The sequence below is a fragment of the Microtus ochrogaster genome, unplaced genomic scaffold (genome assembly GCF_000317375.1).
Source record: "Microtus ochrogaster isolate Prairie Vole_2 unplaced genomic scaffold, MicOch1.0 UNK62, whole genome shotgun sequence".
Lineage (NCBI taxonomy): Eukaryota > Metazoa > Chordata > Mammalia > Rodentia > Cricetidae > Microtus > Microtus ochrogaster.
Window position 1 is genome coordinate 2,165,259 of NW_004949160.1, and position 16,638 is coordinate 2,181,896.

Consider the following 16,638-nt stretch of genomic DNA (forward strand, 5'->3'; position numbering starts at 1 on the left):
TGCTGACAATAATAATTACTTATGTCATTGACTTTAAAAATGTTTCTTTAGTCAAAGTCTGATTGCAAATTCTTAGATGGGTCTATGATTTGAAAGCATTCCGCCCAACAGTCTTCCTATGTAGCTCTGGCTGCTCTGAATTTAGTATGTAGACCAGGTTAGTTGGCCTGAGCACTATGCAGGTGCTGTGAATCAAACTCTGGTCATCTTCAAGGAACGAAAAGTGCCCTTAACCACTGACTCGTCTCTCCAGCTCCCATCCCCACCCAAAATTGTTTTTGTGTGATGTTAATAGGTGTGCAAAGAAAGCGGATTTCCAAGTCTCTTGTTAATTTTAATTTTCCGCCTGAATGATAATCTGACCCTACAGTTGTGTCATGGTAAATCCTCTCAGAAGTGTGGCAAAAGAGAAACGTGAGAGAAGTACTGTGCAGTTTCTGTGCCATTGGTGTCTTCTCTTCCTCATCTTCATCATCATCTTTTCTCATATACATAGTTTTACTGTGTAACCCAAAGCTGATCTCAAGCTTGTAATTCTCCAACCTCAGTCTCCCAAATTGTAGCATTCCAGTATAACACTGTCATACCTGACAGAGAAAATAACTTTAGTGCTAAGAATTAGTTGAATTAAATGTGTTCCCATTCATGCTTGCCTTTAAAAAAATTTCCCTCTACCTATTCTTATTTCAGTCATGTGGCTGGCCTTTAAAAAATATATTTTGGGTTGCATGGGTTCTTAAAAATACTTGTGTATTGCCAGGTGGTGGTGGCATACATGTTTAATCCCAGGACTCGGCAGACAGAGGCATACTGATCTCTGAGTTTGAGGCCAGCCTAATTTACAAAGCAAGTCCAAGACAGCTCGGGCCACACAGTGAAACCATGTCTCAAGAAAAACACAAAAACCTTGTGTGTGTGCATGCTCGTGTGTGTGTGTGTGTGTGTGTGTGTGTATACACGTGTGTGTGTGTACATGCATTTTGGTATAAAATGTGTGCACTGCACCACTTTTTTTTCTTTGATGCTCATAAGTTGAGACTCCACTGGCATCTCATCCCAGGTGTCTAACCCAGGTGTCTAATACCGTGTAATACTCCATGGAGTCTTGACATTTACGTGTGCTCTCTGGACACTCCCCAGCTGTCCGGCACACAAAACAAGCAGTTTGTCTCTCGGTGACAGTCTTTTGCAGCTATATTGGAAGTGGGATTCTTGGGTCAACTACACAAGTATTTAGTTTCATACAAGAGTACAAACTTTCTTTTTTAGTATTCCTGCCTGAATTGTATAAAAATTTCCATTGCTACTTTTCAGCTGGTAATGTCTAGTCTTCATATGGAAATAAGAAATATGGATTTCTATACCATGTAAAGATAATATTTTTTAAATTTATATTTTTTAAAAAAAACTTTTCTCATTTTACATAGCAATCCCAGTTTCCACTCCTTTTCCTCCTCCCTCTCCCTTCATGTTTACCTCCTACCCCTCCTCCATCCACTCCTCAGAGAGGGTAAGTTCCCATGGGGAGTCGTCAAAGTCTAGCATATTATTTTGAGGCAGGACCAAGACCCTTCCCACTTTATCTAGGCTGAGCAAGGTATCCCCCAAAGAGAATGGGTTCCAAAAAGCCAGTACAAGCAGTAGGGATAAATGCTGTACTCACTGCCAGTGACCCCATAGTCTGCCCTAGCTGTACAACTATCACCCACATCCAGAGGACCAAGTTTGGTCCTGTGCTGGCTGGTTCCCCTGCTGCCATGCCCAGTGAACTTCCGTTAGCTCAGGTAAGCTGTTTCAGTGGGTATCCTATCATGGTCTTGAACCCTTTGCTCATATTGCTCCTTCCTCTCTTCAACTGGATTTTGGGAACTCAGCCCAGTGCTCTCTGTGGATCTCTGCATCTGCTTCCATCGGTTGCTTGATGAAGATTCTATGATGACCATTAAGGTAATCTAACTACAGGGCAAGGCCAGTTCGGGCATCCTCTCCACAATTGCTTAGACTCTTAGCTGGGGTCATCCTAAGAATTCCTGGTATTCTTAGAATTTCTCTAGTGCCAGGTTTCTTGCTAGTCCCATAATGGCTCACTCATTCAACATAGCTCTTTCCTTGCTCCCCCTCTCTGTCCTTCCCCCATCTCGATCATCCTGTTCCCTCAAGTTCTCCCTCCCATTCCATCTTCCCTTCTCCCCCATTCCCATGCTCCCAATATTCTCAGGAGATCTTGTCTATTTCCCCTTCCCAAGGGGAATCTATGTATGTTTCTCTTAGGATTTTTTTTGTTACCTAACTTTTCTGGGGTTGTAGACTATAGATTGGTTATCCTTTGCTTTACTTCTAATAGCCATTGATGAGTGAGTACGTATCGTGCTCATCTTTCTGGGTCTGGGTTCCCTCACTGAGGATGGTTTTTTCTAGTTCCATCCATTTGCATGTAAATTTCAAGATGTCATTTTTTTTTTACACCTGTGATTATTACTCCATTGTGTAAAAGTCCCACATTTTCTTTATCCACTCTTTGGTAAAGGGGCATCTAAGTTGCTTCCAGGTTCTGGCTATTACAAATAATGCTGTTATGAACATAGTTGAGCAGATGTTCTTATAGTATGACTGAGCATTCTTTGGGTATATGCCCAAGAGTTTGGTATTGCTGGGGTAGGTTGATTTCCAATTTTTTGAGAAACCAACATACTGATTTCCAAAGTGGCTGTACATGTTTGCACTCCTACCAGCAAAAGCTGTCATTGGTGTTTTTGATCTTAGCCCTTCTAACTGGTGTAAGATGGAATCTCAAAGCCATTTTGATTTGCATTTCCCTGATGGCTAAGGATATTGCACATTTGCTTGTGTCTTTTCGGCCATTTGAGATTATTCTGTTGAGAATTCTGTTTAGATCTGTACCCTATTTTAAAAATCGGGTTATTAGGTATTTTGATGTCTAGTTTCTTGAGTTCTGTAAATACTTTGGAGATCAATCCTCTGTCTGATGTGGGGTTGTTGAAGATCTTTTTCCATTTAGTACCCTGCCGTTTTGACTTATTGACTGTGTTCTTTGCTTTACAGAAGCTTCTCAGTTTCAGGAGGTCCCATTTATTTATTGTTGCTCTCAGTGTCTGTGCTACTGGTGTTATATTTACAAAGTGGTCTCCTGTGCTCATACGTGAAGGCTGCTTTCCTACTTTCTCTTCTGTGAGGTTCAGTGTGACTGGATTTATATTGAGGTCTTTGATCCATTTGGACTTGAGTTTTGTGCATGGGGATAGATATGGGTCTATTTGCATTCTTCTACATGTCGAATCCAGTTATGCCAGCACCATTGTTGAATATGCTTTCTTTTTTCCATTGTATAATTTTAGTTTTTTGTCAAAAATCAGGTGTTCATAGGTGTGTGGATTAATATCTGGATCTTTGATTCAATTCCATTGGTACGCCCGTCTTTTCATGCCAGTACCAAGCTGTTTTCATTACTGTAGCTCTATAATAGAGATTGATGTCAAGCTATAATAGAACTTGTGATACCTCCAGAAGTTTCTTTATTGTACAGGATTGTTTTGGCTATCCTGGTTTGTTTGTTTTTCCATATGAAGTTGATCGTTGTTCTTTTGAGGTCTGTGAAGAATTGTGTTGGGATTTTGATGGATATTGCATTAAATCTGTAGATTGCTTTTGGTAGGATTGCCATTTTTATTTTGCTGATCCTACCTATTCAAGAGCATGGGAGCTTTTTTCCTGCTACGGCTGAAAACTGAAAAGCATGCGGTCAGCTTTTTATCAACACTATTTAAGTGTTTCTTGACAGGACCTCTTAAAAGAGCTGCAAGACTTTACAGCTAAAGCTGAGTCAGGAAGCCTCTCTTTGAGAGTGCTTGCTTGCCTCTAGCAAGCAGAGCAGACCCGAGAAATTACTGATACCAAGAAACCATGTGTAATGTTTGTTATTTTGTTCTAGAATTACTTCCCAAGCTGTCTCAGGCTTTATGTGGATGTAGTTGTCCACATAGGCGCCATTCTGTAACAGAGCTACCACAGCAGAATAGATATAGAGAGAGTGGATAGCCTTGTCTTGTGCCTGATTTTAATAGAATTACTTTGTTTCTCTCCAATTAATATAATGTTGGCTGTCAGCTTGCTGTATTTTGTTTTTATTATGTTTCAATACATTCCTTGTAACCCTGATCTTTCCAAGATCTTTATCATGAAGGGATGTTGGATTTTGTCAAATACTATTTGTTCAGCATCTAGTGAGATGATCGTATGTTTTTTTTTTCTTTCAGTTTACTTATTTGGTAAAGTACGTTGATAGGTTTTTATATGTTGAACCATCCCTGCATCTCTGGGGTGAAGCCGACTTGATCACGGTGGATGATTTTTTTTGATGTGTTCTTAGATTCGGTTTGCCAGTATTTTAGTGAGTATTTTTTCATGAATAGTCAGTCATGAGGGGGATTGATCTGTAATTTTCTCTCTTGGTTGAGCCTTTGTGTGATTTCGGTATCAGGGTAACTGTAGCTTCATAAAAAAAGTTTGGTATTGTTTCTTCTGTTTCTATTGTGTGGCACAATTTGAGGAGTATAGGTATTAGCTCTACTTCTGGTAGAGTTTGTGCTAAAACCATCAAGCCCTGGGCTTTTTTGTTGTTGTTGTTTGGGAGACTTTTGATGACTGCTTCTATTTCCTTATAGGTTATAGGTCTATTTAAATTGTTCATTTATTTAAACTGTTCATTGTGGTATGTGGTACCTATCCAAAAAATTGTCCATTTCTTTTACATTTTCCAATTTTTTGGAGTACGGGCTTTCAAAGTATGACCTAATGAATCTCTGAATTTCCTCAGTGTCTGTTGTCCCCTTTTCATTTCTGTTTTTGTTAATTTGGATATTCTCTCTCTGCCTTTTGATTAGTTTGGATAAGGGTTTGCCTATCTTGTTGATTTTCTCACAGAACCAGCTCTTTGTTTTATTGATTGTTTGAATTGTTTTGTTTCTATTTTATTGATTTCAGCCTTCGATTTGATTTTTTTTTGTTTTGCTTTGTGTGTGTTTTTGTTTTGTGTCTGAGTGAATGTTACTTGTCTTTGTGTGTGCCATATTCATAAACTGTGGGCATGACGTGACACATCTCTCCATATCAACAGAGCAGCTTTAAAGACTTGCCCTCCCACACACACTTCTAATAAGGATGTGATCCGTGGAGTGGGTGCTCACATATACATGCAGAAAGGATGGGAGACTGAGCACAGTATTAACAAGCTGCTCTTCAGATCTCTGTAAAACTCCATTCTTAAAACTTAGCTTCCCCCTGATGGCTCTACGGGCTGATGGGGGAGAGGGACTTGATCGGGGGGTGGTGGCGGGGAGGAGGCGGAAATCCTCAATAAATAAATAAATAAATAAATAATAAAAAATAAAAAAAAAAAAACTTAGCTTCCATAGTTAATTCCAAACATCTATGGGAAATTTACAGAAAGTAATTGCACATTAAGCAAAATGCTGACAAATCCCAAAGTAGTTTTATAAGTAAACTAGTGTTCTGTAACCACAACACAGTAAAACTAGACTGAACAAATATTTTAAAATTAAATGCATTGTTTTACATTTCAAGGTAATAACGGTATGTCAAAACTAGGAGTTGTGGCAAAATCTGTGGTAAGAAGAGCATGTCCACCATAGGAATCCATTCCCAGGACTGATGAGTATAGTCAAGAGCAGACCCTTTAACAGAACAGTAGTTTTCTCTGGTTTCTTGCCACAGAAGGAAAGAAAGTGATAGGGATACACAGACACAGACAAAGAGGATGTTTCTTAGACTTACGTATGTGGCTTTGCCTGTATGTGTGTGCATCAAATGGGGACAATATTTTCATGGTTGTTTTAGGCAGATGTATTTTAGAATCTAAGTGGATGATTATTAAGGAAAACATAAATTGAAAGAAATAGACTTAGCTGATCAAAACTGAATTGCTGTCTGTAATCTACAGCCCACTACCTCTTGGCCCAGAATGTGACCCCTCTGGAAGGGTGTTTCCAAAAAAGTTTCCCGTTCCACAGGTCTGAGAGCATGTGCCGTGTTATCCCCAGGCCCAATTCAGGGACTCAGCTTTTTAACATCTGCTAGTACTCTGAAATGTGTTTTTTAAAAAATTAGTTTAAGATTTTCCATTTATATTTCTTATGTTGTCTTTTATAGCCTTCTTCATTATTCCCTGAAGATTCCTTTATTGATTCTTAAACATTAGTTGTTCTGCAATTATGTTGTAACATTGTTTCTTTATTCATTCTGCTAGCCCACCCTTAAGCTTATAAACACAAATTTCCTACTTAAAAATATACAGGGGTAAGGAAGCAGTACGTTTAAACTGCTAATGTATATAGTTTATCTTGTGTGTAAATTTTTCTAAATAATCAATTATCAGTAGATATCTTTTATTAAGAAAGCAATATAGAGTTACTAAGAAAATCTGGTGTCCTTTTTTTTTTTTTTTTCCTTTTTTTTGGTTTTTTGAGACAGGGTTTCTCTGTAGCTTTGGTGCCTGTTCCAGAACTAGCTCTTGTAGATGGTGTCCTTTTGTTAACTGGACTCTTAACCATTAAGACTCAGTAATTGAGTAGCATGTTTTTCTTTTGAAATTTTAATCTAAAACAGTTGAAATATTGGGACCTGATCAAAATAGAAAGATCTGAAGTGGAAATTAATTTTGGCTCAAGTAAAAAGTTTTATTTACTAATGCTAAAATTGGATCAGAGCCTCCAAGTAAACCTAACATCAGGTGCAGCTGGCCACCTGAGTCAAATGGTGATAGCGACCTGGTGAATGATCAGGATCCCTCTGGATGTTTAGAACCAGGGGCTAAGGTTTTCAAGGGAGCACAAAGAAAAATGCCACTTTCAGACCATATTGATTCCATCTTAATAGAAAACCTTTGAATTGCTACCATCCCGCTCTGCAATGTCTTGTGATCATGAGTCAACTTCCTGCCTTGCCCACATATTGATGGTGGAGTTGAAGTTCTAGGTTTCCTTTCTCCCTCTGTTCTTCAACCCTGCTGTATCTGGGAACTTTCCTGATGTCAACTGTAATGACCTCCGTAGCATGTTAACCACCTTGGTAGTTACAGTGTGAGTGTTGGGGCCACCCACAGTTGTTTTCCTGTCTTCAGTCCTTACTCTCATGGATACCAGGAGGAGAAAACCCAAAAGCCAAGAACCTGTTCAGATACAATGCCCTTTTAACCTTCTATGGAAGGTTTGACACACATTTTTTGTTTGTTTTTTGAAATAGGGTCTTTCTACATAGCCCCAACTATTTAGAATTCACTATGTACACTATCCTAGCCTAAAATTCACAGAGATCTGCCTGCCTCTGCCTCCCATTAAAGATGTTTGCAACCATGCCCAGTTGTTTTTCATAATGGGTATCATTTACCTTCTAGGTCTCCCTCGTAACTTTTGTCTCTAGGAATTACATGTCAAAGGTTATTTTTTGTACAGATATATAATCTTGTCACCCCTTAGTGGGCCAATACATTTTATTACTAGACTATAAATTATCTAGACATCAACTATAGTTGATCTGGTCTTTTTCTGTTTTGGTTTTTTTTTTTGTTTGTTTGTTTTTTTTTTTTTTGTTTTTTTGGAGGCAGGATTTCTCTGTGTAACAGCCCTGGCTGTCCTGGAACTTGTTTGGTAGACCAGGCCTGCCTTAAACTCACTGAGATCTGCCTGCCTCTGTCTCACAAGTGCTGGGATTAAAGATGTGTGCCACCACCACCAGGCTTGATCTGGACATTTCTAAAAGCCTTTTGGCGAGAAACATGTTTGATGCCATAGAGTTCCTCTGATTTTGACTGACTTACTGGAGTGTATTTCTGACTTAAGCCTAGGTAGTTATGACCATTCCATCCCTCAGAAGGACAAAACTCTCCCCTCTCTGGTACCTCGCTGACTGAAGGCCACTGATACTCAGCTAACAAGTACATTTTTCCAAGCTTAATTTTTATATCCAGAGTAATTCTCTATTTTGGACAGGGTCTCAAGTAGTCCAGGCTTTTAACATGCTGTGTACCCAAAGATGACTTAGATTTCCTGATTCTCTTGCCTCTGCTTCCCAAGTGCTGGAAGACAGGTATACACTATCACACCTGTCAGGTTGTCTGTTTATTGACTGGTATGCTTAATGAAATAGAGATAATTTTAGACTCTTGAATGGTTTTAAAAAGCTGGGGCATAGTGGCAATTGCCTGTAGTCCCTGAATTTGGGAGGCCAAGACAAGCAGATCAGAAATTCAGTTGCCCTTGCCTGCTCAGCAAGTTAAAGGCAAGACTGGGCTACATGAGATCCCGTCTCCATAAATACAATATTTAATTTAAAGGCTTCCTTTCTGAATCTCTCTGATGTCTAATTAGTAAACGTAGGAATGGGTCTTATCTAGTACTTTTTAGGTTAAAAGATTCTACAAAAGTTGTAGCCGGGCGGTGGTGGCGCACACCTTTAATCCTAGCACTCGGGAGGCAGAGGCAGGCAGATCTCTGGGAGTTCAAGGCCAGCCTGGTCTACAAGAGCTAGTTCCAGGACAGGCACCAAAGCTACAGAGAAACCCTGTCTCGGAAAAAAAAAAAAGTTGTACAAAAACATCCCTGCAATGGTGGCATGTTCCTTGACCCTCTGTAGAGCCAGGCAACAGCAGGTGAGTTTGCTCTCATAATAGACACTAGAGAGAAGCAGCCCGCTAGCACACATCTTCTTCCAAGATGATCCACAACCGAAAGCATACACTGTGGTAACTGATGTCATTTAACTTAGGAACGCTTAAATCTTTTTATGAAAGCCCCATGTAGGAAAACAGAATGAGCCCGTCTACACTCAAATCTGGAGGTTGATAAGGTGCCTGCGTCCTTCTTTGGACAGAGTGATCTGGTCTCCTGCTTGCCAGAAGCATTTGTTGATGAATTTTTAAACATGTATCCCATGGTGGATCCCCAAGCCAGTTTGACACAAGTACAAGTCTTCTCATGGTGACTTTGGAATCTGGGTAGAAGTCAGTACTCCCTGCACCACTGCTGACCGGCCATATGCCTTGTGCTTTGCTCTAGGGTGTGGGGCTGCATTTCACCTAATGCTTTTATGTTAGACCATAGCACATTTATTATCTTTGTGATTAGATACTCCACTTAGCTGAATGCCACATTTTGTTTTGTCATTCAGTTCATGGATATGATTTTCTCCTTTTTTGCCTATTTCAACAAAACTGGGTGAGCATGTCCACATTTTCATGTGTTAGCCTGTTCCCTTTTCTTAGGAATATATCTGGGGTGGATTGTTTGATCTCAGGCAACTCTTCACTTCTGGTGAACTGCCAGACTTTGAAAAGTGCCTTCAGCAGGTCACATCCCGTCAGCAGTGAGAACATTTCCGTTTCTCTGCATCCTACTTAGTTATGTGTTTGTCTCCTTTGGCTTTTACCATCATAGATGGCTGAATAAGTACATTTTGTTGGGAGGAGTTTATTTTAGGCTATAGTTTTAAATGTTTAGCTTTTCATAGCAATTTGTTTAAAATGCACTATAATTGTGTTTCCATGGCTTGTGCATTCACAATGAGTTGTGCGATCATCAGCATTTCCAACCTAGACTGTTTCTATCCGGGAAGCTCCCTTGTTTTTGTTTACAGCTATTCCCAGCTTTGGGAACCCTCATCCTGCCCATTCTGCACAGTTCAGTCAAGTTGCTGATGATGCAGCCTTTGCTTCTGGCTTGCTTGCTTTAGCATGCTGATTTCAGAGTTTACCCGTGTGTTATGTTGTCAGGAATTCCTCCTACTGCTGAGTTGTAGTTGGTTATATGGTTTTACCACGTTGTCTGTTAGTGGACATTTAGAATGTTTAGGTTGTTTTTAATTATTGGAATATGACTGTAAACATTGGTCTAGAAGTTTTATGTAAGCATTTAAATTTCTTTTATTTCATTTATATGATATGGCAAATTTTTAAGAAACTGCCTGTGTTTTTTCAAATTGCCCATGTGCAGTGTGTTGAGTGAGTATTCCAGTTCTTCCATATCTTGCCTGTCATTATTCGTGTTTTTGTGGTGACCATCCTAAATGATGTGAAGGAATTCGTGATGCTTTTAATCTGGACTTTGCCAGTGGCTTGAAAGTGAAGATCTTTTTGTGTTCTTGTCTTTGGTGGGAAGGATACTCAGATATTTTGCCTGTTTTTAAGTTAGGTCATCTGTCTTTCTATTTAGCTTGTAAGAGTTTTATGTATTTGGTCACCTGTCGGCCTTCAGTAAGATCAAGTGTGGTGTCTGGTCTCGTCAGCTCTGTGTTTTTGTCACAGGTTTCACCAGTGTGTAACCTGAGGACAAGACCTCCTGTCTGGCACTCTCTCCTAGTTTATTTTTAAAATAAAATTTGATGTTCAAATGCTGAATATTGCATTTAATTTAAATTCCCCCCCCTTGTGAATTGTGCTGTTACTATTAGACCTGAGATTTTTTTTTCCCTAGTCAAGATCACAAAGATTTTCTCCTATGTTTTTATTTTAAAATTTGATGTCGGCTTGTCCCACCTGTAGTCCACGTGTATTTCAGGGTAGCTGTTGTGCCATTCGTGGATGGCAATGCCATGTAGCAATCTCAGAAAGTTTGGACATATCTGTTGGCTTTAGTAATTCTTTAGCTCTGCTCAGTAAAATGTATGTGATGTGTCTGAAGTCCTCTTGTATGTGAAGATGGTTTGTTCGGAGCTCTATCCTCTCGTGCAGTAGCTTTGGTCCTTCCTGAAGACCACTGACCACACTCCTCAGAGCCACTCATCTTCTCAGTTCTTTGTTGGCTGCTGTGGCCTCAGTTGCAGTGTGTCTTAATCATTGTGCCTTTGTTTTGAAATCAGGAAACGATTTTCTTATCTGGTTTTTTTATTTGTTCTTTCTCTTTTTTAATAATTTTGGTCTCTGATGATCCTTTGCCTTTCCATGGAAGTTTGAGATCAGCTTACAAATTTCTTCAGGAAGGTTCATTGGAATATTTTAGGCTTATGGAGAACCTACAAATTAATCTGAAGAGACTTGCCATCCTAGCAGTTTTTGAGTTTTCTGACTCATACTTATGAGTGTCTCATCAACATTTTTAATTTCTCCTATAAATACTTTATAGTTTTTCTATTGTGAATGAGATTGTTTCCTTAATTTTATTTTCAAATTTCTCAGTGTTAGAATGCAGAGATGACTTTTCTCTCTTGAGACTCAGCCCATTCGGGCACCTACTGTACTTTGTGTCTCAACTGTAGAGGTATGTTGTATTTCCTGCCATCACGTCTCTTCTCTACTTGCAGATTTTGCCTTTTAACATCATAGCATTCTCAACGTTTTACACTAGTTGGGTTTTTTGTTGTGTTTAATAGTCTATCATCAAAACCATTTTTGTTTGTTTGTTTGTTTTGAAATGGTGTCTCAATTTTTTGCCCCGACTGGGCTTGAACTCATGAAGAGCTGAGATTTTATTTTTTTCTAGTATTTCTTTTGTTGATTTATTTCTTTTGTTAAATGTATGTCTTTATTCCTTTGTTTGTTTTGAGACAGGGCCTCACTGTGTATCACCAGGCTAGCCTAGGCTCAGTCCTCCTGCAGCTCCCAAGTGTTGGGATTACAGGTGTAAACCAGCATGTTCAGCCTCTGTCTCCTTTTCCTGTAATTTCAGGAGCAAAACCCTCAGTTCCAAGTCTAAGTGAGGGAACTGGCACAAAGAGACAGCTTTGTGACTTGAGAGACGACGAGTAAAGGCAGGCTCAAGTTTTAGGATTATAGCCTTGGAGCTGACTTTGTTTTTTTGGGGGGGAGGTTCCCTTCTACATCAAAAATTTCCTCGTTCTGTCTACACAGTGCTCTCTGGCCTTTAATTTACATAATTTCACTACTAAACATCCCTTTGTTTTATTTTGACCATACTCCTGTTCCTAAGGAGCCTCTCAGGCCCTCTGGGTATTTATTATGTAGGAATCCTGCTTTCCAAATCTCCAAGGCGTTTATATATAAAACATGAAGCAAGAATGGCCAAGCCTAGAAACACAAGGGTGCTCAATGGGGATTTGTGCAGTGCAAGATGTCTAGGCAGGGTCTTTCTGAGTGTTGAAGTAAGGCTAGGGTAAGTGTGGACTTACTGATCGAGCTTCTACCAGCGTGTGTTGCCATTTCAACCCTTGGAACTCTGCCTAGTTCCCAAACATGTTTTTCTTTTGTTCAAATACAAGTACACCGTATAAGCTGCCACTCGGGGTCCATGTGTACTAGGAAAGCTGCTACCTTGGCAGGCCAGTTGCTGTCATCTTTCCCACGCTCAGACATTTGCTAGCCTTGACTTTCACATGCCTACTGATTGATTGATGTTGAGTTCTGAACTTGACAGGTCAACAGTGTTAAACTCACCAGTTTCCAATACTTAACTTTCTGAAAATCAAAATGTTTCCTGCTGTCAAATATCTTATCATGCTTCTTTTTTCCCAAGATTCTGGGCTAAGTTCCTGGAAACCTTGGAGTATAGTTTTTATAGTTTAAAGGAGTAGATACCTGGTTTGAGCTGTAATACACATCTATCAAACTTGCTTTGAAAATGCCATTTGGCACTTAATTAAAATTTCAGATGAACAAACCTCTCCCTTAGAGATTCTGTCCCCCCACCCCAGTTTTCCCATCCTTATACGTTTTTATGATGAGCTTAAACACTCCAGCTTGAGAGGTATCTCAGTGGGGAGAGCACTGCTGTGCCATCATGCCAACCAGTGTTCAGGTGCCCACACTTACCCAAAAGCTGATCATCATTTATGTGCCTATAATTCCAGGTATGAGGGAAGGGAAGCAGAGGCAGGATTGCTGGGGCTTCCTAGCGTCCCAATCTAGCTGTGAAAATGTAAGCCCAAAGTCTAGATTGAGAGCGATGGAGGAGGCTGCTGTTGCCCTCTTCTGTGTTTGTGTGCTTGAATACAGACAGCTTTTTGTTTGTTTGTTTTTAAGAAACAGTTTTTTGACAGGTGGTAGTGGCGCACACCTTTAATCCAGCACTTGGCAGACAGAGACTGGTGGATCTCTGTGAGTTCGAGGCCAGCCTGGTCTACAGAATGAGTTCCAAGATAGGCTCTAAAGCTACAGAGAAACCCTATCCAAAAACAAACAAACAAACAAACAAAACAAAAACAGTTTATGAAGATTTTTTTTTCCCACCCACCAGTGTCAACTTTAATCCCTTAACTTGACTTCGGTGCTCTACTTGCTCTGAATATAGTTAAAAAGGACCTTGGGGCTTTCGTGTATTTTGTGCTTGACTCATTTGGGATTTCTTAAGGTGCAATGCAGCTCTTTGGTGTCTGTCTGTCAGATAAGAAGTTTGTCTGCTCTGATTGAGGGGTCCTCTGGACTTCATCACTTTAGTTAGCATCTCTTTTAGCTCCAGAATTATCTACAGGTGCGAGCTGAGAATTTTACTCTGGAGATGTGTCAGGCTAAGGTTTAGCTACCAGCTTCTTCAGTTTTCTTGAATCCAGAGAAATTTCCAGCTCTCCTTGTATTGCCGTAGCTTGGGCCTGCCCTTCGAGCAGCATTCTTCACGTCACAGACACGTGTCCACATGGGTCCCGAGCGTCTTCCAGCTGTGTCCTAGAAGACACAGAGAGGGCTGGCTTGCCCTGTAGCTAACCACTCCTGGCTACTGATCAATCTTAACAGAGACTTTTGTTTTTCCAGGTGGCAAACGAGATTTCCTCTGACTCCGGCTCATCTACTGGTAGTTTCTTGAGCTTGGCTTCTACTCTTTACAACGAAGAAAGTGTGCATATGTTGAACAAGGGTGTACAAGCTGGTAAAGCCTTTGAATTTAAATTTTGCATTGATATAAAAATGCTTCTTCAACACACTTATTTAGCCTCCCTCATGATAAAGGGTATAAAGATTAAAAGTACCTGTATATTTGGATACTATTTTTGCTTATTAATTGCAAAAAAAATTCAAGTTTTTAAGCAAGAGTGCAGGAAACTAAGTGTCTTTGTAGCAGGGTTCAAACACACAGCCTCTGTGAAGAGCAGTTTGGGAGCTCGTGTTAAATTTCCTTTGACCCAGCGTGCATTTGTTTGTTTGTTTGTTTTGACCAATAGATATACTTAAATATGTGCGAGATGCTAAGTGTAAAAAGTAGGGTTATTTTAGCAGAAAATTAAAATCAACTTTGATAGCCATCAATAACAATGGTGAAATTAATTACTGTACTTTTGCATAGAACGAGGAAGCTCTCTTGGGGCTGGTTAAGAGCACTGGTTGCTCTTGTAGAGTTCTGGGTTCAGTTCCCAACACACAGAGGTCCCCAGCATATATATTTTAAAAGAAAAATCAAGGTACAGAATATGTACAGTTTGCTGCTGTGTGCATTTTGTAAAAACAAAGGAGGAAGAGAATGGCCTAAGTGAGTGACGTCCTGGGGTCCTGAGTTGTAAACAGAATGGCGAGAGGGGCCAGGAGAATCCGAAGCTTATGCCTCAAGAGTGTTTGGCTGCATATAAGTCAGTCTTTTTTCAAATCTTATTTTACATACCAATCCCACTTCCTCTCCCTCCTGTCCTCCTGCTCCCCCATCTTTTCCCCCACCCACTCCCCATCCTCCTCTCCCACAGGGAGTCAACAAAGTCTGTCATATCACTTGAGGCAGGACCAAGCCCCTGCCCCCTGTATCTAGGCTGAACAAGGTATGGCCCCATAGGGAATAGGCTCCAAAGAGCCAGTTCATGCAGTAGGATAAATACTGGTTCCACTCTAGTGGCCTCACAAACTGCCCAAGCCACACAACTGTCAACCACATTCAGAGGGCCTAGTGTGTTCTTATGCAGGCAGGTTCCTCATCCTTACGAGATGATTGGCAGCAGGTCCAGAAGTGCTTATGGTTTTGCTCCCTTGGAGGTGAAAGTCTGAACCAATTGAATTTATATTTTTTGTTCTGTGGTAGCTAAACCCACTTAGAAATTAAACCTGTGTCTGCCTTTTTGCCCACTTCCCCCCACTCCCTCCCCCACACCATGCAGCATATCTTTGAGTTATTAATAGGGACTCACCCCTGATTTAAAGCCTGCCTGTCAGGCTTCTAGTCTGCTCCCAGATACATCTGTCTTTCCCCTCAGGTAACTTGGAGGTTGTGACCAGTGTCAAAAAATACACTCGTGATGTTGGGGTGACTTTCCCAACTCCCAGTCCTAGTGAAGCCAGATTGGAAGAGGACAGTGATGTGACTTCTTGGTCAGAAGAAAAAGCCAAAGAGAAAAAGTTCCTCACCAATTATCTGCGGGACAAAAACTTAAGGAAGAACAAGCCAAATTCCTGTGAAGGTTGGTTTGTTTCATTTCAAAGGTCAGTTTCTGACTCCAGGTGGCAGGGACTCGCACAAAGGTGTGTCTAAGTCACTTGCAACACCGAGATCCCTTGCTTCTGAGGACTCCTTGTTGACGCCACTAGCCACGACACTGGCATGGTTTGAAAGTAACTAGATAGAGAGTCCTGCTGCAGTTAAGACGAACTCAAGGGCACCCTAGGGGTTCTCACCCCCAGCAGATGAGTCCTCGCAAGTCAGTGTTACATATATGTCTTTGTAGTTGGGTACAGTTATTAAAAAATAAAACTTTTCAATTTCTACTTGAAAATATTTCCTGTAGGTGTCGCATGGTTTGTTCCTGTGGAAAATAGAAAGTCTGGATCTAAGAAGGAAAACCTGCCCAAGATTTATGGCCCTGGTATCTCCTGGTTTGAACCAGTAACCAAAACCAAACCCTGGAGAGAGCCCCTGAGGGAACAAAACTGGCAGGAGCAGAGCATGGGCAGTCGTGGGTCCCTGAGAGGCCCAGGTGGAGGTGGTGCCCGGGCTCCTCTCAGGCCATTTGTGAGAGCAACCCTGCAGGTAGGTCCTGTGACGTCAGGCTGACCTCAGCCATATTGTGGGAACATGTGTGACTGGCATGCTGGGCTTTGGTCGTTCCACCATTCCTGACGACACAGAGGAGGGTACTCTGGCACTGCTCGCTCTGTGCGGGCTCCCAGTGTTCAACAGCAGGCCTGGGGTTTGTCAGGATGCATTTTTCTAGGGCCTCATAGCGTTAACCAGGTGCTCACCCCTGAGCTCTTCCCCAGGCCTTGCCAGTCCCTTGGTTGCTAAAGGAAATGATATTTAATGGTAAATTTGTCTGAAGGGAATGAACTGACCTCTGACATCAACATTTAGAAGAGTTGCAGGTGACCCTACCTTAGTTCTCAGCTTTTTCCAAAGGCGTTTCTGAGCTCCCTTTGGTTTCCCTGGGGCTGCCCTCCCCTGCAGACTCTCAAGCCTGTGGGGCAGGTGCCATTTTTCTGGGCACTTGAGCAAAGGCCATGTCATTAACGTGAGGTTTTTCTCCTTTAGGAATCTCTTGAGCTTCACAGACCTGATTTCATCTCCCGTTCTGGGGAGCGGATAAAACGCCTGAAGCTACTCGTCCAGGAGAGGAAGCTACAGAGCTTGTTCCAGAGTGAGCGGGAGGCTCTGTTCAATGCGGTGCGGCCCTTGCCTAGGAGAGGTGTGCCTCTTGTCACCTGTCCTGTCTATGAGAGGTGTCTCTTGTCACCTGTCCTGTCTAGGAGAG

The 16,638-nt window shown here is 41.1% G+C and overlaps 1 protein-coding gene across 3 annotated transcripts in view; it reads left to right on the top strand.

Annotated features, from left to right (window-relative positions):
• The window catches only part of Alms1 (ALMS1, centrosome and basal body associated protein), a 130,967-nt gene that overhangs the window by 104,708 nt on the left and 9,621 nt on the right, over positions 1–16,638 (top strand). For all 3 annotated transcript variants that reach the window (XM_026777394.1, XM_026777395.1, XM_026777396.1), the window contains 4 exons: positions 13,730–13,844; positions 15,151–15,354; positions 15,679–15,920; positions 16,419–16,572. In XM_026777394.1, the coding sequence (XP_026633195.1) occupies positions 13,730–13,844; positions 15,151–15,354; positions 15,679–15,920; positions 16,419–16,572 (715 nt within the window). The remainder of the gene's footprint in view (positions 1–13,729; positions 13,845–15,150; positions 15,355–15,678; positions 15,921–16,418; positions 16,573–16,638) is intronic.